Source organism: Psammomys obesus, unplaced genomic scaffold (genome assembly GCF_907164565.1).
Source record: "Psammomys obesus unplaced genomic scaffold, mPsaObe1.curated_primary_1811, whole genome shotgun sequence".
NCBI classification, from domain to species: domain Eukaryota; kingdom Metazoa; phylum Chordata; class Mammalia; order Rodentia; family Muridae; genus Psammomys; species Psammomys obesus.
The window spans coordinates 10,718,787-10,742,488 of NW_026596149.1; the positions used below are offsets into that span (position 1 = coordinate 10,718,787).

Sequence of the window (23,702 nt, forward strand, 5' to 3'; positions counted from 1 at the left end):
GGATGTTACCTAACCAACTCCTGTTTACTTGGCTAAACACCAGCCACTTGTGAAGCTTCTGGTGTTTTGGCTTCTGTTGGGAAACAATCAGTGATTCAGAAGGTCCCTACTTGATATTTCTGCAAGATTGTTATCTAAAAGACTTCAGCTTTCCTTGTCTTGTTTGGAGATAGGATTTTGTTTTTAAAAATGTTACGTTTTTCTAAACCAAACAAAATGAAAAACCCACAGGGGGAAAAAAGCAAACCAACCAACTAAACAAAGAAACAAATAAACCATCTTGAAGATACATTCAGATTAGCCAGTTTCTGTCAATTGCTGAGTGCTTACCATGTTCTAACTGCCTGATGACAGAATATGGCACCGATATTAGATGAAGAAAAATGATAAACACACAGTGGATTTGTATGAAAGTATTTAATAGTTGATAAAAGCACTAAAAGGCAGGATTAAAAAACTAATTCCATTCACGAATATTTTCAAGGCTCATGTGTAGTTCTCTCCACCACTCCTCACCCCTGAATATTCTGGGAAAACACACACACACAATGCACACAGATCAGCCCTTCCAATACTCCAATATGTAAGTGGGGTGTGGATCCACTGTGTTTCTAATTATTTAGAAATATAAGGTTAACGTTAAAAATAAAGAGATCCAGACTCAGGTCACCACAAAGCTTTGTAAGCATGCCGACATCCTGCAGACAGCACACAAGAGCCCAGTTAGGCCCTGTTCAAATGAGAGCACATTTCCCACACAGCGCAGGTGGCTCAAAGAGCCATCAAGCTCTACGTGGCTGTGCCACCAACTTCAGATACATCACTGTTTCAGATGCCAGTTTCAAGAACCTTTTGGTTCTAACTAATAAACACCTTATTTTTTTATTTGTTAAATTAGAAACCAAGACCTTCTTGTAAGTATAACACCCCTAAAAAAATGGTGGTTAGACCTTAAGGAAAACATGGCTGCAGTGGTTAGCACCGTCAGCTCATATAGAGCAGAAACAAAGCTGTACGCCAACCGGGGCCGTAGGATTGTATCTTTGGCTCTTGAAAGCCTCAACCATCTATCTCCCATAACCACTTTCCATTGGATTACTCTCTTGGCATGATGTTGTCCTGGATAAAAGTGAAACATGTCTAGCTAGAGTTCAGATTCCAGAGAAATGATCCTGTCAACTTATTCTACCATTAGACAGTACCTGCATTCATCCAGGTCACATACTATTTGAAAAGTTATCCAGCCAGCCTAATCTCAAGAATTAAATGTTTACTCAGATAAACTAGGTATGGTTTGACCTTTAAGATCCTGACACACATAATAAAGTGGATCTGCAACCCCCAAAGTCCTTGGGATTCTGTCCATACAGTTGGTTTTTGAGTCAAGCTTTACAGCTTCTCAAGTTGTATGTCTGCTTTTATTAAAAGCGTCAAACTTTATTTTGAATAAAGCCACAGTAAAGGTGACGAGAGCTTAGGCATTGCAGACAGAGCACTGCCTTCTCTTTATCAATGAACTGAGTCACAAATTGGCTCAGTGACTTCATTTTAAAGACAAAGCTGAAATGACAGTAGAACAAAAGGAAAGAATGTGGCTTCCAGTGTCAGCACAGCCAGACTACAGGAACAGAAAGGAAGCTCATCCCCAGAGCCTGAGTGTTGGATATTACAGGCATGTAGCCCGGGCTTCACTTTACACATAAGGAAACCAAGTGCAGAAATAGGGAGATGCTACTGTAGTTCTTGAACTTGACTGTGATTAAAAAAAAAAAAAGCACTCTGCCTCTCACAAGGATACCCATTAGAAGCAAAGCTCTTGAGTCACCTTTCGGTTTGGGGACAAAAATCTCTGTGGCTGCTGTAAGGCAGGCATGTGTAACATGAGTGCCCTGATTTCTCAGGTGCACGCTAATGTTGAATATGGCGTCAAGCCAGCACACAGAGCACAGTGAGTGGGCAGTGTGTTACGAAGCACTTCTTTCTACTTCTTTCTCACGCTGTCAGTCAGGAAAAAGGATGACGTGAAGTCAATCTCTTGCTCTTTGGAGCCACAGAAGTAAGGCTGGTTGTGAGAAGATGTTTGAAGAGAGGGGTCATTTCAGGCTGTTCAGAAACCTGGCGTGCTCCTCCCCTCTGGGCAACAGTGTTTCTCCTCCTATCTTTGGACCAGTCTTCTCCTAGAAAAAGGAGAACACATGAATAAGAAATGGCTTACCTTTATTTTCTGGGGTCACCAACTTAATTATGAAACAGAGTGTAGGTAACACACAGCTAGATAACATCTAGAATGTCCCCAAGGCCATTTGTTACAGCTTTGGCAACAGCTAGGTGCTCCTGGGAGGTAAGGGACCCTAGTGGGAGTTTTTAGAGCACTGGGGATGAGACCCTGAAGGAACAGAGGACCATGGCTCTTTTTAGTTCTGAACTGTGAGATAAACAAGCCTCCCTTTGTCATCTCCTCCCAGGGCCAAAGACAGACTAACCAGTCAGCATTGGAAGAACCATGAGCCAAAGTAAACCTTCCTGCTTTTAAAGTTGATTAGCTCCGGTCATCTGTTACAGTGATGGAAAACAGATGACCATACATACCTTTAGCATGCCATCCCGTTCCCACTTGTAGAGGCCACAGTTACTGAAACAGAAAAAATGGCTTTACTCAGTAGTAAGGTATTAATGGTCCCCCAACCCCATACACATAGACAATGGGGGGTGGGGGTGTCACTGAGGGGAAAAGCTGTCTCTTCAGTCAAGGAAGAGCTGCTCAAGGAAGTACTCATACATCCCATCTATGGTTATGCTTGAAGCTACAAAGAGTAAGCACTTCAGTGACTTGAGAACGGCCTTCCACTTCTCTACCATCTGGAGACTTCAGAGATGATGGTGCAGGTGACAGTACAACAGGGCAGTGCACACCCCAGTGAGGAACACACTCTAGCCACTAATTTATGTTCACTGGAGGAGCACGTTGACAACAGAGGAGCCAGGGGGAGCACCATCCTTCTAAAAGCTACTACAAAGCACCTGTTCTCCCATCTGTGGGCTGCACATACTGCTCAACCGTCGGTGAGCACCGTGTGTGCCCTTCACCTGGGGGACTATACAGGAAGGGCCACAGAGTCAGAGAACCCCATGCGACTCTCATACCTGCAGTGCTTATTTGGGAGCCTGTCAAGGGAGATCGTCCTGTTCCCACAGGGGCATCTGAAAAACCTCTTTACGCCGTCATGCCAATGGAGGTTATGCTGTTCGCTGACGCAGGTCTCCAGAGGCTTGAAGTGGGTGTAGGTGCACTGCACAGACCAACACACACACGTCCAGTGAGGGGCTTGGAAGGGGAGACAAGGAGCTGCGATCGGGGACCCCAGACTGTCACTACTGAGATGAAACCAACTCATCTTCCTTCATTTCTTTTGTTTTTTTGAAACAGGGTTCTATAGCCCAGGCTGGTCTTAAGCCTGCGCTCTCTTACAGCCTCCTCTCTCCTAGGATTGAAGGCAGGAGTCAACATACCAGGCTCAACTAGTTTTCTTGACTGTCTTATACCACTTCTTTAAAGTAGGCCCAGTTAAGTAGAAGCATATAACAACATTCATTGACACTGAGTTGTTGGGAAGTCTGAGCTTGGTGATGCAGCCTCTACTCGCAGTGTTTGGGAGGCTGATGCAGAGGGTTGCAAGCCTGAGGACAGCTTGGCACACACAGCGAGTCAGGGCGCCAGATAGCAGAGTCTGAACATCAATCAACCCCCGGGATTCGTCAGAACTTGGCATACTGCAATAGGAACAACTTGGTCCTAGTGTCCTCACAGCAGAACCTCCCTGCCAACGCTCCACTGCACGCCTCCCAGGTCGGCAGGGAGCCTGAACCTGTCCATCCTGTGCTGCTTATTCTCCGCTCTAATGAGGTGACACACTACAAGATACGGTCCCACAGTTCCCAATGTCCTGCCCAACTGACACTTCTAAACAGAGCCCCTGCCTTGCACACACCGTTCTGCATGTCACCACTCGGCATTTCACTTCTCTGATGCTTCTCATCTTTTCTTCCATTTGTTCTTTTTTCACCAGTGGCTCAAAATAGGATTTCTGTAGCTCAGCCTCGGCCTGAATGACAAAACCAACAGGAGTAACTGCACCAAATCCAATACATGCTCAGAACAGTTCAACAATGACTGGTGATTTAGCTCAACAGCCATCAGAACAGAGCTGAAGAGATAGGTAAAATGTCAGACCCTGCAGAAGGTAAACCAACTGCAAGCCAGAGACCATAATAGGTAGAAAAGAGACTTTGTTATTTCAAGACAGGGTTTCTCCTTGGCTGTCCCGCACTCACTTTGTGCAGGCCTCCAACTCACAGTGATCCACCTGCCTCTGCCTCCAGCTGGGGTCAAAGGTGTGCACCACCACGCCTGGCTGAATAAAGTCCATACAATACAGATTTAAAAAGATAAAAAGACCTAAAAGCATTTGGTATTAAAACAAATTCAAATAGGAACCAGTGATGTTATTACCAGTGCCAGTAAACTGAGGCTGCGTCAGCAGGCAGCCAGCTCAACACACTGCTCCGACAGACTCCACAGAGGGAAGGCGTCCACGCCCCCCTGGATGACAGCCCCACCTGCTAGGTACTGGTCTCTACAAAGGCTCAGGGCACAGGAACATCCCAACAGTATGAGGATGAGGGCAGGGAGCTGTTTCTGAAGAGTAATGACACAGGTCTGACACTGGAGCAACCATACAACTCGACAGTGTGCACAGCACCTCTGGGAACACACAAGCTCGGTCTGGAGTCTCTGGGGTTGGCATTGTCCTCATCTCTCAGTTTTAGTCAAGTAGAAGGACTTGTGTAACCTACTTGTTAGGTATTAATCAATTAGAAGAACAGATAATTGGGAATGGTGGCACTCCCCAGGGACATTCTGAGAGCTCATTATCTAGTTGATTGTTACCTCGACCCTAGCAGGGTGCTACTTTTTCTACAGTCCCCACGACAGAGAAACATTCCTTGTCCTACACAGACATGGCGTGCTCTAGGAGACACGTGAACAGACCTGTTTTCTACACAACTTGACATACTTGTGAGTGGTTACCATATGCGTGACTATTCCAAGAACACTCGTCCTGTGTATACTGAAGGAGGACTGGACTTCAGTTCCCCAGGATAACTCACTCTTTGTTCTGCTGAAGCCTCATGCCTAGGTTGTACCAGACTTACAATTTCAAGCAGCAATGGGAGGACACTAGACACTTGGTCCTCATGGAGACTGTCCATGGAAAGTAAGGTTTTTATCTCCAAGACACTGTGCTAGCAAGGGACATGATCAAGAACGTAATAACTATTGGTGCAGAATGTGAGAGGTAAGGATAATTGTAGTCAAATCTTATCTCTTCCAGGATAAGCTATAGCCAAGCATTTAAAAGATGAAATACATATTGCCAGAAATACTTCCCTGTGCTCTTTCATACTAGTTAGTATATTTTATCTTTGAAACTATAAATAAAGTTTATTTTTTATTTTATATTCATAGCTTATATGATAAGCAATTTAAATAACCCATTAGTTTGATAAGGATTCTTGCTATTAAAATACTTGTTATTAAAGGGGTTAGGAGTGATAGGGCTAACTGTTGACTGGAAGTACCTGAAATGCCAGTATGAAAATACTGAATGTTAACCTGTGATTAGTATAAAAAAAAAAAAAAAAAAGCTGAATGGGCTGGGCAGTGGTGGTGCATACTTTTAATCCCAGCACTCAGAAAGGCAGAGGCAGGCGAATCTCTGTGAGTTTGAGGCCAGCCTGGGTACACAGTAAGTTCTAGGGCACAGCCAGAGCTACACAGCGAAACCATGTCTCAGGAAAAAAACAAAACAAAACAAAACAAAAAAAACCCGAATAAAAAAATTCCTCCTATTGTAGAAGAAACCAGCAAGTAGTAAACATTTTGACATAATTTACAGTCATACTATATGTAAACATTTTTATGATGTGGCAGTCTACTTAATAACAGTTGTTATTCTTTAGGGCAAGGGCAAATGAGAAGTTACAATGTCACTGAGGGTACCAAGCAGATGGCTCAGTGGGTAAGAACTCCTTTCCTGCAAGCCTGACAACCCGAGTTTGAATCCTTGGAACCCACATTTTAAAAGCTGGCTACGGTGGAACATATCTGTAGCTCTAGTACTACTAAGACAGAAACAAGAAATGCCCAGAAGCATGTGTGCCAGCCAGCTGCAGTACAGAACACAGAGTACTTTTTCACTTGTGTAAGAGAAGCAGATCCTTAGTCCTCCCCGAACCTTGTTTGAAGGACACTGACCCAATCAATCCCTTAGGTGCTTACCTCTTGCAGGATGTCCGTGTGCTTGGACTTTGCTTTTAGTATTTTCTGAAACTCCTCTGATTCTAAGTAAGCAAGTTGCTCTCTCCTTTTTTTCCTGGCAGGCTCCAACTCATCTGCAGAAGAACATTAGCTATTACTGAGAAGACATGAGAGCCAGCATGCTTCATTCATTCAACTCCCTTCTGCTCTTTGCCTGCCCACCAGGCTATTCAACCTTGACACCAGGACCCCAGTTATAACTGGCAGGGGTGACCTCAAGAGTGAACAGGAAGGGGGCATTGATGGCCTATGATCCCATTATTGGCAAAGGTGAGGTAGGAGGATTGCCAAGCTTGAAGACAACCTGGGCTACATACTGAGACTTTGTTTAAAAAGAAAAGGCAAACAAACAAAAAAGGTAACAAAAAATTAAGCAGAGGTAGAGCCTAGATCATGAGGTAGAACCAGCTTGGCAACAAGAACAGATGGGTTTTCTCTTCTGATTACAAAGACAGAAGAACAAAACCTTGACTTACAAGCTAATTTTCAACGACATTTAGCAGCTTCCATGCTTTAAAAAAATAAAAGCAGCAAATTAAAACAAAGGAACTCTGTTCCTTTCCAAACCTTATGTTAGAATACGATGCATATTTAGTGAGCCATCTTTTTCCCACTTGCTCAGACTACCCATAATTCCAGTTCAAGTTAATGTGATCATACACAAATGACTGGATGAACCAGGCAGGTGATATGGTGACTGTAATCCCCACCCTCAGGACTCTGGAGCAAGAAGATGGAGTTGGAACAAGTGCAACTTTGACTATTTAGAGACCAACTCAAAACCAGCCATTGATATCAGGGTACTAGCTATGCGTAGAAGACTTCTTTTAGAAACAGGGTCTATCTGTCTACTACCTACTGTGTGAAGCTGCCGTACCTTCAGGAGGATCCGTGTTGCTCTTCTCTGCACGAGCCTTCACTTCCAGCACATCTTGGGGGTCCATTTGCTTCCTTACAATATTGTTTGGATCTCTTTTGATAAGAATCTGGCCTTTTGCCCTTAATTTTGCAATAGCAGCTAACTAGGGGGGAAAAAAGTTGAGATAAGACTGGCCCCTATAGTCCCACAGCCCACTTAATGTTCTCTAATAGAAACTGTGCTAGTGAGACAGTCCCGTGGGAAAAGCCTGACCATCTGAGTTCTATCCTGGGAACCCACAGGGTGGCCAGAGAACCTATTCCTGCAAGCTGTCCTTGGACCACCACATTCATGGCATGTTCATGTAGACACACATGAAAGACCACACACTATCACAGAACAGACACAGGTGGTCTATAAACAGCAAAGAACTAGGTCTAAAGATGATGTTTCATAGAAATATACACTAAGAAATAGCAGAAATGCGTATAGGGACTTTTCGGATATTGTTGGAAAGTCTATTTTAATCTCAAGCCAAAAAATTCACTTAGCAACTCTTAAATCAAATGTTCTAACAATACGTTTCAGAGATAAAATTTCATACTTATATCCTGAGGAAAGATGGGAGGAAAATAGTAAATGTTTTTGCTTGCTGTAAATATTCTTTAGTAGTAGAAAATTGTACATACACCAAAAACACTGCAAATTATAATGTAGAATAGGCTGGATTCCAGAGGAGGGTGTTTGATTCTGAGGTAATTTTTCAGACATTGTAGGCGCATAAGCTTTTATCAGTGATAAAATTTTCATGACTCATAACTTCAGTTATGAGAGCCCCATACATTTGCATAGTTTTATCAGAACAATGACAGGGCTCTTTTGCCTAATGCTGCTGTCTCAAGCTGTAGAACAGTACCTTCCTGAGGGCTGCCTACTCTAGACTGACAAGAAATTGTATGGGGATAGCTGTTCTCCGATTCACGGATTAGATTAATGGCATTATGCTGATACCATTACCGTTGCAAATCACTTTGAGTCTATTTAGGGTGACTGGTAAATAGGTGCTAAGTGACTATCTTTTTGGCCATTAGTATAGAGTTTCAAATAAAATCTCTTGCCACAGAACGCAAAGGCAAGCAATGAAAAACAAATCAAAACCTTAAAAAATTTTTAACAAAAGATTTGGGTGTGCACGGTCTATGTGAGTGGTTGTGTGCATGTGTATAAAATGACGAGAGAGTCTTTCTTGCTTGATCACTCTGACCTTATTTATTTAAATGTTATTTATTTGTCTGTCTGGTGCCTGCTTGTCTGTATGTACACATATGTATGCAGGTATCCTGGAGGCCAGGGGAGGGTGTTAGGTCTCCTGGAACTGGGGTTACAGCTGTGTCAGCTGCCTGATGTATGTGCTGGGAATCCAACCCAGGTTCTCTAAAAGAGCATCCAAGGCCTCTAACCAAGGACCCATCTCTCCAGCCCCGTCCATCTCATCTTGAGATAAGATCTTTCCTTGAGCCCAAAACCCACCAGTTGGCCACAATGGCTGGCCATCATGAATCTGTTTGTGCTCCCCTCCTCTGCTCAGGTCACACACAGCCACCACGGCTGGCTTGTTACATGAATGCTAGGGGTCCTAGCTCAGGTCCTCCAGCACAGCAAGCGCATCACTGACTGAGCCGTCTCCCTGACCCCCAGTTACCTTTTTAGCTTCTGCTGCTGCACTCAGTTTTGGTCTTGGTGGTGGTGATTCATCAAAGAAGAGAACATCGTCCCCTTTTGAGATGCCTCTACCGAGCTTAGGCATCGGAGGGGCTGGGGTTCTTTCCAACTTGGGGAATTCAGCCCCAGTCCGAGGAGACTGGGCAGCAGCCTGTGGAGAGGAACACGGCACTGCGGGCCTCTTGACTTCACTTGTGCTCTGGAGGAATCTTAAAAGGAATATGAAGTAACTATAAACATGGGCTGGGGGTGTGGCTCAGCGGCACAGCATTTATTTGTCTAGCATGCCCTAAGCCCTGGGCTCCAGCCTACAACCCAAACCCAAAGTAAGTAAAAGTAGGTCAATAGACACCCAAGGCTCCAAAGACTTAGAACTCAAAGTAGACTGGGAGAGCTTGGATAAGCTAGAGAGGACGATTACAACAATGTTGGTAAACGATTCCTTTCTTTGGTCAATAATCCAGAATAGCAACTAAGAATGCCACCAGCTTTGCTCACTCTTGCCTGATTGAATACAGGGTGGCTGCTCCATCCCTTCCTAACAGATGACTGTTTTTCCAACTGGCTTGCAGGAGAAGCTGTCTTCGGCACACATCTAAAATTGTAATGCAGAAGTATCTCTGTGTGTGGTTAGCTGTAAGGGCCCCAGGGCCTCACTGAATGTCCCTGCTTTTCGTTTTATCCTATAGGAAGGGAATACGTAAGGAATGCTTAGAAATCCCTCACAAGGAAGAAGGGATGAGATGGTGAAACGGCATGGGGGTGCAATGACTAAGATTTCTTATAGACATATATGAAACTGTCTAAGAATTAAAAGAAATAAGAGTCTTTAACAAAAATGGCTCTGCAATCTACATGGTGATCTTTTATATAGGTTTAACATTATTAGAAAGATATTATTAGAAAGGCCAGGTGTGAGGGGCTGGAGACATGGCTCAGTGGTTGAGAGCACTGACTACTCTTCAAGAGGTCCTGAGTTCAATTCCCAGCAACCACATGGAAGCTTACAACCATCTATTTTGTGATCGAATGCCCTCTTCTGGCATGTAGGTATACATGCAGATAGAGCACTCATACCCATTTAAAAAAAGGAAATAAGAAAGAAAGAAAAAAAAAAAAGAAGGCCAGGTGTGGTAGTACATGCCTAAAATTCTAACACTTAGGAGGTACAGTTAGGATTATGAGTTCAGAGCCAACCTGGGCTACATGAGACGGAGTCTCACTATGTAGCACAGAGCCTTGAACAGACAATTCTCCTGACTTGGCCTCATCGGTGTTAGGATTGCAGGTATGCACCACCCTGTCTGACTCAGAACCAACCTTCCTTCCAATAATGACCTAGCTATACTTTATTTAAGGTATATTTAAGAATGAGACCATTCTACACATATATGAACTATCTACTTAGTTCTCATCAATTTTAGCACAGACACAAAATTAGATGTTAAGTTTCAGGAGATGCAGAAATGAACAAGACAAAATTCTTTTAGTGAAGTAAAAGAATTTCACATTTTATAGTTGTTTGCAATATCCACAAGATAATCCTCAAGAAGGATGCATAGACGTCTTGCATGGTCACTCTGTTGCTCAAACTTGTAACTCTCCTGCCTCTATCTTTAAGAGCTGGGATTACAGGCACATGCTACCATGTCCAACAGTTTCAAAAACTTACGTGTATTTACTGACATATGTGTGCCTGCCACAGTGTACATGCACGAGGCCACAGGACCACAGGGAGTTGGTTCTGTATTTTTATTATGTTGGCGTGGGGATGGAACCCAGCTTGTATGGCTTGGTGGCAATCATGTTTACACATTGAGCCACTTGCTAGGCCCAGGCCTGACATATTTTAAATAACACAGTCTGAGACTTCACTTCAGAACCGCCCAAGCCAAACTTCTCATTTTGTAGATAAAATATTGAGCTCAAGACCAGTGCTCAGACAGCCTCTTCATACCTCTCCTCTTTCTCCTTTCCAGGGCTGTACTAACTGCTCTTCTCTGTACCAGCAGGCTCTGGGAGCAGGAGCATTAGTGAGAGGCAGACAGCTTGATGTTCTTCAAGTTATTCCTAGAATAAGCTATCCCAACAGTTGAATCTACTCCTCTTACCGTTTCTGTATTTCTTCTGATTTCCGCTTCCGCATTTCCAGCATCTGCTGTTTCTGCTGCTTCAAGAGGGCCGATGCTGAGATAGACTGGATAGCAGGTTTTGGGCTTCCCAGTATGCCTAAAACAAAAGCCACATACTGAGGGGTTGTGGGAAAGGTCTGGGGAACATGGGCACACTATAATCACACATGCTGACTGTACCTGAAGTAGCTTTGGCTAAATGCTTTAAGTTTCTGGCTCCAAATGTGGGTAGGGCCATCAGTTCTTTGAACTCCTCAGAACAAGACAAGCTCTTCTGGGGAATTCCTGAAACATATAAACATTAATCACAGAGGATTAAAAATTAATTGACTTGATATCATGTGACATCACTTTTTAAACCCTGTAGTCATAACTTAGTAACGATGAAGAAGATGGAATACTAAAAAAAAGCAGAACTTTTAACTTAAAGGTCAGACTAGTAGGACAGCAAGGGGATCATGAATATCAAACACTAAGCCCTCAGGTCTGTGGGGTTCACGGATATGCCATTTCTGGAATCCGCGTGAGTAAGAGGCCATACAGGTTCCTGGTTGCTCTTCAGACCACAGTACAGGTGGCCTGATGCTGTCTGATCTAGGCCCTACTTTAACAAAAGGTAGCTGGCAAAATCTGCCAGGTATCTGATACTAATGCTGGATCATTGAGAGCCTGACCAGCCACATGAAGAAATTTCAGAAACGATATGAAGCAAAGGCACGCTAAGATCATGTTGCAGATTTTCTTTTCTGCTCCATTGCCAAACTTCTTTAAGTTTATGCCACACTGTCCACTAAGCCCAGGGGATGAGTGGCTATTCATCACTGAAGAGTGCAAGTAAGCCATATCCATTCTCAGGCCCAAATACTGCATCCATTGGATGCATGAACAAAGAATAACGGAGACAGAGGACGGGTGAACAAAGAATTACCGAGTTTTTGTTTTGTTTCTTGGATGATAGAGCCTGTGCCCTTCACAACCAGATTAGTCAAAGTGGTTTGAACCTTCTTCTTGGGAGCAATAGCTGCTGCCCTGAAATGCCAAGAGTGAAAGCAGAAAGTAAGTTACTAAAAATACAATGCCTTCAGAAACAAAACTCAAGGATTCTCAACGCATTTGTTACCAACTGTCCAAATTCCGCAAGCCCTACACAAGTAAGTTCTGCTAGCCACAGCTCAGTAGCCCTCGAGTTCTAGTTTATATTCCTAATCACAGATGGAGAACTTAACGATTTGCTTGAGGCCTTGCTGAAGGGCCAGAAACATCAAAAATATGCCAATACTTGAATTGTCTTAAAATAATTAATGACTGCTAGAAGTTAGTATGTTACAATTACAGGTAAGTTCAAAATATTATTAGAAGCTATGCAGAGTAGCATATACATGTTATCCCAATACTAGGGAGATGCAAGCAGGAGGATCAGGAATTCAGGCCAGGCTGGAGTGTCAAGCCAGCTTGGGCTACATGAAATCCTGTCTCAAAAAATTAAAAAACTACACTGCTCTTAGAAATATCATTAGTATTCACTCACAGGGCATACTTAAAATAACCATATAAAAGATACCCTATGACTACTAAAAATGACTAAAGAGATATCACTCAATACACAGAAAGTACAAATCTTGTTGCCTAATTCTTTAAGATTGTTTTTAGATCAATCACAGTTTGGTTCCTTTGTACATTTTCTGACCTGTCACACTCTCAGATGCCATCCTTCGGGCAAGACGACAAGGTCCACATCACCTGGGGTCCCCACAGTCTAGAATCCCAGTAGAGGACCATGATCACCCTCCTGTACCATCACCACACGCTTATGTGAGCTACATCAACATGTGAGTTCATAAAGGTAAAAGTGGGTTTAAAAGGTTTGCAATCTCACCATAAAACAATAATGGTAACAAAACAAGAAATAATAATAAAGGGAATGACTCAAGAAAGGCCGAAACGTTTTTTGCTTTAATACAGCAACTCCTATATCCCTAGCTGGCCGAAAATTTTGCCACAGCTGGGCACGAACTCTTGTTCCTGCCTCCACCTCTTAATTGTTTTCTCCCCCTTTAAAAAGGTTTTACTTATTTAGTTAATGTGTATATGCATGTGTCTAAGTGTAGGTTTGTGCACATTGACCCAGAGAGATCAAAAGAGCATCAGATCTCCTGAAGCTGGAGGTCCAGCAGTTGTGAGCCACCTGACATGCGTACTGGGAAACAAACTCTGGTCCTCTGGTGAACAGTATGCACGCAACCATCTGCCCAGCCCATTTTCTCTATTTGGGACAGGGTCTCCTCCCTATATAGCTTAGGCTGGCCAGAGAGTCATGCTCTTTCTGCCTCCGTCTCCCAAAAGATGGGATTGCAGGTATGAGCTATCACATCAGGATCTATGTTCAAGATCACCATACAACTCACTTTCCATTCATTCTGAATGTGCTTCTCCCTCCCTAGGAACAAAAGATGTCCTTAACCACCTCAGCTTCAGCCATGAAAAAAAGCTCAGGTGAGCACCCCAGCACAGGCACAAAATAGTCCAACCAGCTTCCTCTTAAGAGACTAGCAAAATCCTTTCCCAATAGCAGCCCAGAAATGCCTTACATGGATGCTGCGAAGGATTCAGAAGAAACCCCGCCGTAGTAGAAACCATCTTGGCACAGCCGCTCTTTCAGGCTGGTGCCTTTGCGGAACTTCTTTGGAATCCGTCCCCCGGAGAAAGTGGACTGCAGATCAGACCGCTTCGCACTAAGCTTCTTGTATTGGGCCTGGATGTGATACTGGCAGTATTCACAGTCATGCTGCAGGGGAGAGCACCTGGTGAGGACTTGGTCAGCAGCCTGGGGAGCAGGGCCGCCCACCCATCTCTCCTAGCCTTACAACACTATGTGCAGGATGAGGCCTGTGACCTCCAGAGCTTCCATTTGCTCATCCACCCTAGCACCTAGCCTATCCCTCATGACTGATTCTTTCCAGAGGCAAAAACTAGACTAATGGATTTGAGACCCACCAAATTAACAGTCTGTGTACACGGCTCTCCATTCTTCTTCTTGGCTTTACAGGTTCCCAGGTCCATGGCTTCTCCCATAATTAAAACTTTGTGAGGATGATCAATAGATAAGCACACCTGCGAGAGAGAACATATGTAAGTGCTAACAGCCTTTATCCTAAGAATGGGTGAAGGAATGTCTGCAGCTGAATTTAGGAAGGCATCTTAGAGGTCAATGCTCAAGACTGTCTCAGCTCCCTTCTCTGTAACCAACTTTTCCTTCCTCTTGGTTGTCAGAATCCTGTCTGTCCAGGCTGGCCAAGTGCTCATACTCAGACAATGGACACAGCCCTCTGTTTTCCCAACATTCCTACAGCTAACAATGGTCTTGTGACAAAGGCTTGGCAAGTTAGGCTGAAACAGGCCTTGATAGGGAAGCTCTTGAGTTCCTACTAAAGAGCCAGGCTGGCTCACCCTTCTCCATCCTGCCACCAAAAGTGAGAGGAGGCGAGGACAGTCTGAATGACCTTTGCTGACTCAGATCTTCCACTCACTGATGCCAATTCTTAGGCAACCTACCAAGAATACAGGCTGAGATAAGAAGGAATGTCCTCAGGTGCCTGGGCCCTGTCCTTGTTTCCAGAACATCCTGTCCCTTGAGATCAGAGGGTCCAGTGGTTACTTGGTAACCAGCCAGCCGCTGTGCAAACTTTGCCACAGGAAAGACTCCATCTACACTGGACAGTTGTGAGCCTGGAGGGATGAGCCCCACAGAGCATGGCTTCTAGTGATTCTTGCAGAACAGCTATGACAGAGCTGCTTTACCTAACTGGACTCACACCCTGCTAACAGAGTTTGTACAAAGCTCCCCACCAGCTCTAGGCTCCCAACCCAAGATCAGTAACGAATAGTTTTTCTCTCCCAGGATAGGGAGACACAGTATCCTGCCTCATAGTGATTCAGTGTTATCTTGTGATCAAGGGAGAAAGGCAGAAACTCACTGTGGTGGTTTGAATAAAAATTGATCCACCATTTCATAGATGTGAATGTTTAGTCCCCAGTTGGAAATATTTTGAGAAGGATTAGCAGGTGTGACCACGTTGCAAAAAGCCTATGACTGGGAGTGAGCTTCGAGGTTTCAAAACCCCACACCAGTCCCAGTCTCTTTCTCTGACTCAATGGAGTAGGATGTGAGCTCTCAGCTACTGCTTTGCTGCCATGCCTGCCTGTTTGCTGCCATACTCCCACCCATGATAATCATAGACTCACCCTCTGAGTGAGTCTGGAAACAAGGCCTCAGTTAAAGACTTTCTCTTATCTTGGTCATGTGCCTCTTCACAGCAATAAAAAAGTAACTAAGCCACTCACAGAGATAAGACATCACTAAGTTATCTATTTCTAGTTTTGGTTGTTTTTCTGTGTATAGGAGGACGGCCCAAATTCTCCACAAAGCTCAAACTGGCCCAAAACTTATGACTTTCCTTATACTGGACTTCTAAGAATAAAATGGGCTGGCTAGATGGCTCAGTGGGTAAAGGTGCTTGCTAACACCCCTGAGGAGCTGAGTCCAATTCTTGGGGCCCATTGATAGAGGGTGGGAACCAGTTTTGCAAGTTGTCCTCTGATCTCCACATGTGTGCTAACACCCATGCACCCCACCTCCAGTCCACAAAAGACAAATACAGGTAGTAAAGTAAAAAAGAAAAAGGATGAGAAGGAAAAATAGTTGGTCATGATAACTGAACAGACCACACACACACACACACACACACACACACACACACGCACGCACGCACGCACACACAGCTGTTTTGGTTTTATGAGACAGGATCTTACCTTGCAGCCAGACTGGCCTTGAAGTAATGGCAATCCGGTGGCCTTTGCCTCTGGAGTTCAGGGATTTCAGGTGTGAACTACCACACCCATTTAAATCCCACTGTTTATTGTTTAAGAAAGAAAACTCCATTGAATTTTGTTGTTGTTGTTGTTTTGAATGGCCAAATACACTTTCAATCAACAAAGGAATGCTTTTTGCTATTCTCTACTGGAAATAAAGTCCTTGCTGGGTCAGAGTAGAAAAACTGCCCATTGCCATTCACACCTGTTAGCAATTCACACGGGAAGCAACACAAAACCCTAATGCAGCTCAGAACGAAGATCCGCTTTAGCTCTGAGCATCAGCTAGGACTGTAAAATTAATAAAGCAAAATTCATTCAACTGCAACACACTGATCTTGATACAACCATGGACATTTATGTAAGGAATCTATGGAAACTGAGTGGGAAAGTTCAATAAACTTGGGCTGATGAGATGGCTCAGCAGGTAAAAGTGCTTGGGTAAGGCTGACGCCCCAAGTTCAATCCCCAGACCCACATAAGTAGAAGTGACTCCATAAAGTTATTCTGTCATCTCCACATGTGAGCTGTGTCATGCAAGTGCGTGTTCTGTCTCTTTAATAATAAGTAAAATAGTAATCATAATAAGAGTTCAATAAACTCTGGGGAATTGTGGCGCTAATTCAAAGCCATTCAGAAAAGGCAGATTCATGGACTACTATAGGGCAATAAGCCAATAAATGAAGAGCCAGACTAATGGGGACAGAATGAGGTAAAGCCTCAGAGAAACACAGTGTTTCTGATGGAACGGTGACTGTACAAACCACCAGCCGAGCAGCCGAGCGGTCAGTCGAGCAGCCAAGCAGGGTTCTTACCTCCTCTGAGCCATCTTTGGGCTTCATGGGATTTGCGTTGAGCAACCCTATGACGGTCCCTTGCTCTGTCTTCCAGAGATCTTTGTGAACATCTCCAAACAAAAACAAGGACACACACCGTGTCAGGTCTCGAAGGTCGTTCAGTTTCCAGATGCTAAATGTTTTCCCCTGGAGTGAACAGAGCTATTTTTAATAATTCTTGAACCCTGGCTCACAGTGCCTCCTCTTATGGTTAAAGTGTCTTATTGTGGAAATCTATTCACCCTAAATAATGGTTGTCAGAGTGTTTTCAAATTATGCATTAATTCTTTCTTTGGGCTTTAGTATTCAATACATGCCTCATTTCAAACATAAGAGAAGCAAGGCAGGTCACAAGCAAACACAGAGGGTCTAACTGCTGTCTAGCACTGCCGTTCAGTGTCACAGGCACAAGACCGTGAGCAACAGCCTGTATGAGAAAAGCAGCAGCTACTGCATTGTCACCTGTAACCCGGTCGTAGGACTAGAAGCCAGGTAACCACTGCTCATCGCTGTGCTAATCACCAGTGTCTCAGCACACCTCGCTGATGTGGGCTGGCAACCTCAGCACCTCCGGATTATCTCACACCCACAGGATCCCTGGGATCTGTGGACTCTGATTACTTGGTCTTCTCCACACACAGGAGAGATTACAGTATCTCAGGGACCAACATAGGTGTCCCCTAAAACAGAGACAACTGAAATGCAGTAAGAATGACTGGAAAATAAACAGTCCAACTGGCTCTAAGTCAAGAGTTCTTTGTAGACACTACCCTCGAACCCCAACCCAAAGATGTGTGCCGACTAGAAGTTATTTCTAAAGAAGGACCAACTGGCACCAGATGAAGGGCTGGCGACCCCACTTTAGCCTGGGCAGGCACAGCTCAGGAGTCAGTAAGGCAGCTTACGCTGTTAGCGCTCTGTGGAGTGACCTTCCTCAGAATAACCCCAAATGTCACCCAGTCCGTTTCCTCCAGGTTCTCAGTTGCCATCTTCTCCTTGATCTGAGAGAGTCTGATCAGTTTCCGACCTGTCATCTTCCTGTTCATTTCTGTGGAGGATACTCGCGGTCGCCTGGGTCAAGAAGTGGTAATTGCTAGGTCATTATTCTGCTGACAGACATCCAACACCTCACCAGTTGGCCCAGGGCTCACGAGGGGCAGCAACCTTTCCAGTGTCTTGGAGGACTTTTATATACTACGGAGAGCATAAATTTATCTATCTATCTATTTATTTATTTATTTTTGTTTTTCGAGACAGGGTTTCTCTGTGTACCCTTGGCTGTACTGGACTGTGTAGACCAGGCTGGCCTTGAATTCAGAGATCCACCTGTCTCTGCATCTCACCTTGGCCCTGAGAGCTGGGCATTGCCCAGCCATACATTTATTTTTATTGATCTAGTTTTGGTTTCTGGAGATGGAATCTCACTATGTACCCCAGGCTGGCCTGGAACTCATAATCTTCCTACCTCAGCCTGATTACAGAATTTTCCCTGAAGTATATCAAAATAATTTAAAAAGTGAGGCTTACATTTCCATGGATATAGATTTGCCTATAAAGCTTACTTTCTAATCTTTTGTAATCTTATTAGAATTACAAGAAGGTACTGTTATCTAGTTGACTCTCAACCCTCTTTCTTCAGCTTCCTCAGTGTGGGATTTAATGGTATGAACCATCACACCTAAATTGTTTATATTTATATATTTTAAAATAGCCAAGGACCCTAACAATGCATGCAATGAATTGTCTAAACCTCACCTACAGAAAGATGAGGTTTTAAAATAAAATCACTGTTTTGATCTGCCAACTTCTGATTAAATATCTATTATTTGTCCATTTCCTTTTAAGAGGTAAATATTCTTTTTGTTTTGTTTTGCTGACAGGGACTCCTACATAGCCCTGGCTGCCATGGAACTCACTATGTAGACCAGGCTGGCCTTGAACCTCCTCCTGCCTCTGCCTCTGGATTGCGGGGATTAAAGGTGTGCACCACCATTCTTCATTGTGTACACAAGCCTTCCATAAACAGCCCACACCACACCACACTGAGGTAAGACAAGTGCTGCCCACAGCGTTGCTAAGCTCCCTCAGTCAAGGCTGCTGCTCTGTGGATCAGCTGCACACTCGAAGCCTCTACAAGACCCACCTTTTGACAAGGAGGAGCCATCTAGCGGGAAAGACAAAGGGATGTTGCAGCTACTGACCTGAGTCGTAGGCCTGAGAAGGCTTCCACAGAGACCTGGGGAACCTGTGGAGCCCGTTCCCCAGCATTGCCAGGGGTTCCTGTGCTCTGATTTCTAGCCGTCCAACTGGGTTTATTCCTAGGAACAGCTTGTGGTGAGGGTGCACTCGTTGACCTTGAAGAGGAGCTTGTAGGCTCTACAAAACTGGAAATAACCTGGAGTGGTTGGGAGGATGTACTTGTCCTTGAGGATGACTCTAGAAAATCAGCACAAGAAGTAGGAAGAGAATGACTGAGAAAAAGAAAACCTGCTTACCGAGCAAATTCTTTTTGTTATCGACATATAGGATAGTTTTTTGTTGCTGTTTTGAGACTGGGTCTCACTCTGTAGCCCAGGTTGGCCTAGAATGCAGGTCCCTCCAAACGCTACATGTATAAGCGTGCACCAACATGCCTCAGGTAGTCAAGTCTTGGCAGAGAACAGACCACTGACTATTCTCCAAATCTCGGCAGTGCTGTTCAGCAGACCTTTGTGTGGCAAGGGTCGGCATCTCACAAATGCTTGTGACTCCAGCTCCAAGGGATCCCACCCCGCTGCAGGGATCTGCACACACACAAGCTCATTCTCCCCACAAACCTCTCCCACACACCATACACACACTCACTGAGCAGTGAGACCCAGCAGAGCCTTGAATACCACACCTGCAGGAGTCTTGGGCGTCCGGGCCACACGTTTGGCTCTGGGTAAAGCAGGGACATCAAGTTCTTCGGAGAAGCATGCTGACTCCTGAATTCTCCGAACTTTCTTCTCCTTAAGAAGGGGCTGCCGAGATGTGCCTTCTCGATATAAAATAAAAGTAATCAGAAATGGTACCGTTTTGGCAGGAGCTAGATGAAAGTAGTAATGATACTGTTTGTTGGTAACAAAAAACACATAATATCACTAAGATTATAGTCACATTTACCAGGTAACTCGTGCAAGCGGGCTGTACCTGGAGGCTGTTTAATTGATGCCGCTTTGAGCTGCTCCTGCAAGGCTTTCATTTGCTCTTGCAACTTCTTTAATTCATCTACAAAAGAAAAATATATTGAGAATCAGATAGGATAGAGTGTTGGACCTGGTACATACATTGGCAGTATTTCTGTTGTCCCTACTCCAAACCTTGAGATTCACAATCCCATACCTCAAGCTCATGAGTAACTGTAATACTTCAAAGACATTCCTCAGAGAAACAAACTTTTTATCCCTAGTATTCCTGAATCCTCCTGACACGTGGGCTAGCCATAAGCTTTTACCACCAGCAGGGCATGGTGGTACAAACTTGTAGTTCCAGCACTCAGGAGGCTGAGGGGAACAGAGTGACATGTGGTCAGCCTGGGCTGCACAGTAAAACCCTGTCTCAGAAAAACAAAACACAAAACCTCGTACATTAAACAAATATAACTGCTACAACAAATGCTGGCCTCACCTTAGAGTCTTCTACTGAATCTTGTTTTAACTTAAAAATATATGAAAAGGTGCCAGGACTAAGAAAGGGGCATGCCTCAAAACAGGAGTTCAGGAATGGTCTCTTGTTCATACAAACTGTGTGGTAGCTTTGTAGCCTTGTCCCTGGCTCCCCATGCACATAAATCCTACAGTAATATACTCTGTAAGAAGCATAAACATTGCTAGAGCCATCTTATGGAAGATCAATTATTGCTTGCTGACAGGATATAAGGAGAACCTTGACTGCTGAAATGCTGACTTTAAATGCCTCATCTACCAACTCATTCAAGTTTAGTCCTGTGTGCATTACAAAGGGCTTTCCAACCTTTTGGGTTTTTTTCTTCCTTCCTTTCTTTTTAAAAAGAGCCACTGGTCTCCACCCTTGTGCCTGTAGTTATTTTAATGAAAACTTTCAGACTTGGGGAGTCATCTACTGTCTCATGAACACACCGGAGAAAGTAAGCAATGGGGTACCTTGCAACTCCTGGTTGGTTTTTCCTGGGCTGGGAGCAGAAGTAGGAAGGACGTCGTTTTCAACTTGCAATGTAGGAACTTCATCATCTGTTAAATCCCCTACGTCGCCAAACAGAGTGGCCAAATTTTCCTTCTGGTTTTCTGTCTTTCCCTCCTCCCCACTGTCAGCCTCTTCCGTGTAAGATTCACCATCACCATCGGCATCAAAAAGCTCATCAAATTCATCAGGTTCACCCTCTTCTGGAGACAAGGAGTTACTCTCTTCCGAACTACAAGGCAAGGCTGCCTCATTCTCCTCCAGCAGAGAGGTCAGTATTGACAAGTCATCTTCCTCCACTAGAATAAATGGGAACACAAGTCTACACCAGGCAGCGTCAGTGACAAGTACCCCCCGCCCCCCACAGTCAGCCCTGACAGGACAAATGATGAAACAAGCCTCCAGACTGGTCACTCTGTCTGCTGCTCTTGTATCTACTTTCCTGCCCTGACTGCTTCTTAGAAGACACCGAGTAAGGGAAGGCGAGAGGGCCAGGCCGCGGGCGACATCTTTTCACCTGCACTGCTTTAATGAGCCACCTTCCTGCGATAACAAGGTTCATGAAATTTGACCAATAAGGAATAACTGAAAACATTTAAAACAAGACGTGGACCTTACCTACCATCTCACTTTTTAATTGCCAGTCTTATTTTTAATTAATTAATTAATTTACTATTTTTGTATTTCTCTGCTTTACTCTGGCTGTCCTGGAACTCCCTCTGTAGACCAGGCTGGCCTCCAACTCAGAGATCTTCCTGCTTCTGCCTCCTGAGTGCTGGGATTAAAGGAGTGTACCAGCACTGCTTGGTTAATTGTTACTTTTAAGTGGAGAAAGAAATATAAATATTCTACTCACCACCCAGAATTAGCTATCATTAATATTTCTGTCATATTTGCTTTTATTTGACCTTTAACCATAAATAACACTTTATTCCACTGGTAATTTCAAGTTAAAGATAAAATCAACTCAAATCAGAACCGACAGTTCTTCTTTCCTTTTTTTTTTTTTTTTTTTTTTAAGATCTCATGTAGCCCAGGATGGCCTCAAACTTGCTATACATAGCAAGCAGTTGAACTCAGAGATTCACCTGCCTCTGCCTCCTCAGTGTTGAGATTAAAGGCATATGCCACTATGCCACCATACCCAACACAGTGTAATTAATTTCAATGTTAGCCTTTACTTTTCTTGAATAGGGCCCAGTATAGTAAACCTGAGCAAAAAGAAATGCAGGTTCTGGCAATGAGCTCAATAATGTAATTGACAAACAAGCAAACACCACCACCACCACCACAACAAAACACCACACAATGCATTCCATTTGTTCAGGTCCCTTTAGAATCAGCACAAACATTCTCTGCTGCTCCAAAAGAGCTTTGCTAATCACAGAAAAAAAAAATTTAATGGGAATTTTCTTTGCACAAATCCCTGAATAACAAGCAAAATCAGAAAGGAAAGACAGCAAGAATTTAAAACAGAACTAGACTAAAACCATTTCAAACCATTTCCACATCCAAAGTAACTCTGAAGTCAGACTGCCCAGTTCAATTCCTTGGTCTGACAGCTTGACAAGTTCCTAGGCACCCTGGCTCCCTACTATTCTGTAGTAGAATGAAGGACCAGATGGTAGTTTTCTGTGAACCAAAGAGGAGTCAATAAAACTAGAAGGCCTTACCATCCATGGTGTCAAGAGAATAGCTGAGATGAGCAAGTGTGAAGGTGGATCAGGTAGGTGGCCCTGGTGTAAGTAACGAAGAATCTTGTGTAAAAAAAATAAAAAAAATCAAAATTAGAAAAGTCACCCCTGATTCGCCTCACAATGCACATCCATCAAAGCCCAATCCCAGAGATTCCAATTAATCCAGCACCAGGCACTTTTCATCTCCTCTCCATTATCAACAGAGCAATAGCATCACCCTCTTTGCAGTGCTCTTCTGCTTGGCTTCAAACTGGGGTTACAAAGACCCAGCTAAAGTGCGGTGTAGTGTGTGAGGTGGACTACAGACTCGAAGTGTGAACAAGAACTATTCAGGCTGATGTAAATTTTAGGGCCATATTATTATTATAATGCTTTTGAGGTCTACTTTATCAATTGCAGCTTAGGATGAGATTCTACACAGCTCTACCCTGAATTAGGATTTTTACTTTCACGTTAGTTAGCTGAGCACAGAGGACCAGAACAATTAAGATTAATGGATAACATTGAAGCCAGGCATGGTCTCAAACGCCTTTCATCCCAGTACTGGGGAGGTGGAGGCAGGTAAACAATGGTGTGGGGAACTGTGAGAGGCTCCGGGAAAAAAAGCAGACGGCCTTTTACCCCTAGTGCACTTTGTTCCCTGCAGTGCTCTTGGACCCAATTTCATGCCTCCTTTGACAAACATCTGCATTCAACTTACACGACACATTTATTCTTGTTGGATACTGGAACACACCTATAAAACCTAGGCTGGTGAAAGGACATGCTGAGTGCTCTCCTCAGTGTACCCTGAATCTAGATATGGCCTCTGCCTTGCTTCCCCAGATATAATCCATGGTACTTGCCAGACAACTGTGTCTGAGTTGGTCTGTTCTGAGCACATTCTGGAAAAGGGCTGCTCTGTTAAATTTAGTATGTGCTTACTGGCATTTATTTACATGTTTTTGTGAACTCAAACAACCTTCTTTGCATCATTGCTTGCTTTGTTACATTTGTGTATAAAAATACACTGAAAGTGAAAAAAAGGTG

At 43.9% G+C, this 23,702-nt stretch overlaps 1 protein-coding gene across 3 annotated transcripts; it reads right to left on the reverse strand.

Annotated features, from left to right (window-relative positions):
- Positions 1-402: 402 nt before the first annotated feature.
- Mcm10 (minichromosome maintenance 10 replication initiation factor) lies at positions 403-22,714 on the reverse strand. Of its 3 annotated transcripts, none has more exons than XM_055593857.1 (19): positions 22,650-22,714; positions 20,940-21,275; positions 19,969-20,046; positions 19,679-19,813; positions 18,999-19,233; positions 17,703-17,868; positions 16,777-16,944; positions 14,087-14,203; positions 13,681-13,877; positions 12,021-12,121; positions 11,273-11,377; positions 11,072-11,189; positions 8,941-9,169; positions 7,257-7,401; positions 6,341-6,453; positions 3,990-4,103; positions 3,145-3,290; positions 2,590-2,632; positions 403-2,177 (listed from the first exon to the last, which is right to left on the reverse strand). In XM_055593857.1, the coding sequence occupies exons 1-19, from the start codon at positions 22,654-22,656 to the stop codon at positions 2,094-2,096; spliced, it is 2,637 nt and encodes an 878-aa protein (XP_055449832.1). In that variant the 5' UTR covers positions 22,657-22,714; the 3' UTR covers positions 403-2,093. The 3 variants fall into 3 exon arrangements, with proteins under 3 accessions (XP_055449832.1, XP_055449831.1, XP_055449830.1); XM_055593856.1 differs by having other exon boundaries at positions 19,942-20,046; XM_055593855.1 differs by having other exon boundaries at positions 19,679-19,816; positions 19,942-20,046.
- Positions 22,715-23,702: the final 988 nt, after the last annotated feature.

Coding starts and splice junctions, on each gene's coding strand:
- Mcm10 (XM_055593855.1), bottom strand. Junction 20,047..20,939: donor AACCAACCAGGAGTTGCAAG/GTACCCCATTGC, acceptor TTTCTTTTGTAG/ATGAATTAAAGAAGTTGCAA. Junction 3,291..3,989: donor GAGTGGTGACATGCAGAACG/GTGTGTGCAAGG, acceptor TGGTCTGTGCAG/TGCACCTACACCCACTTCAA.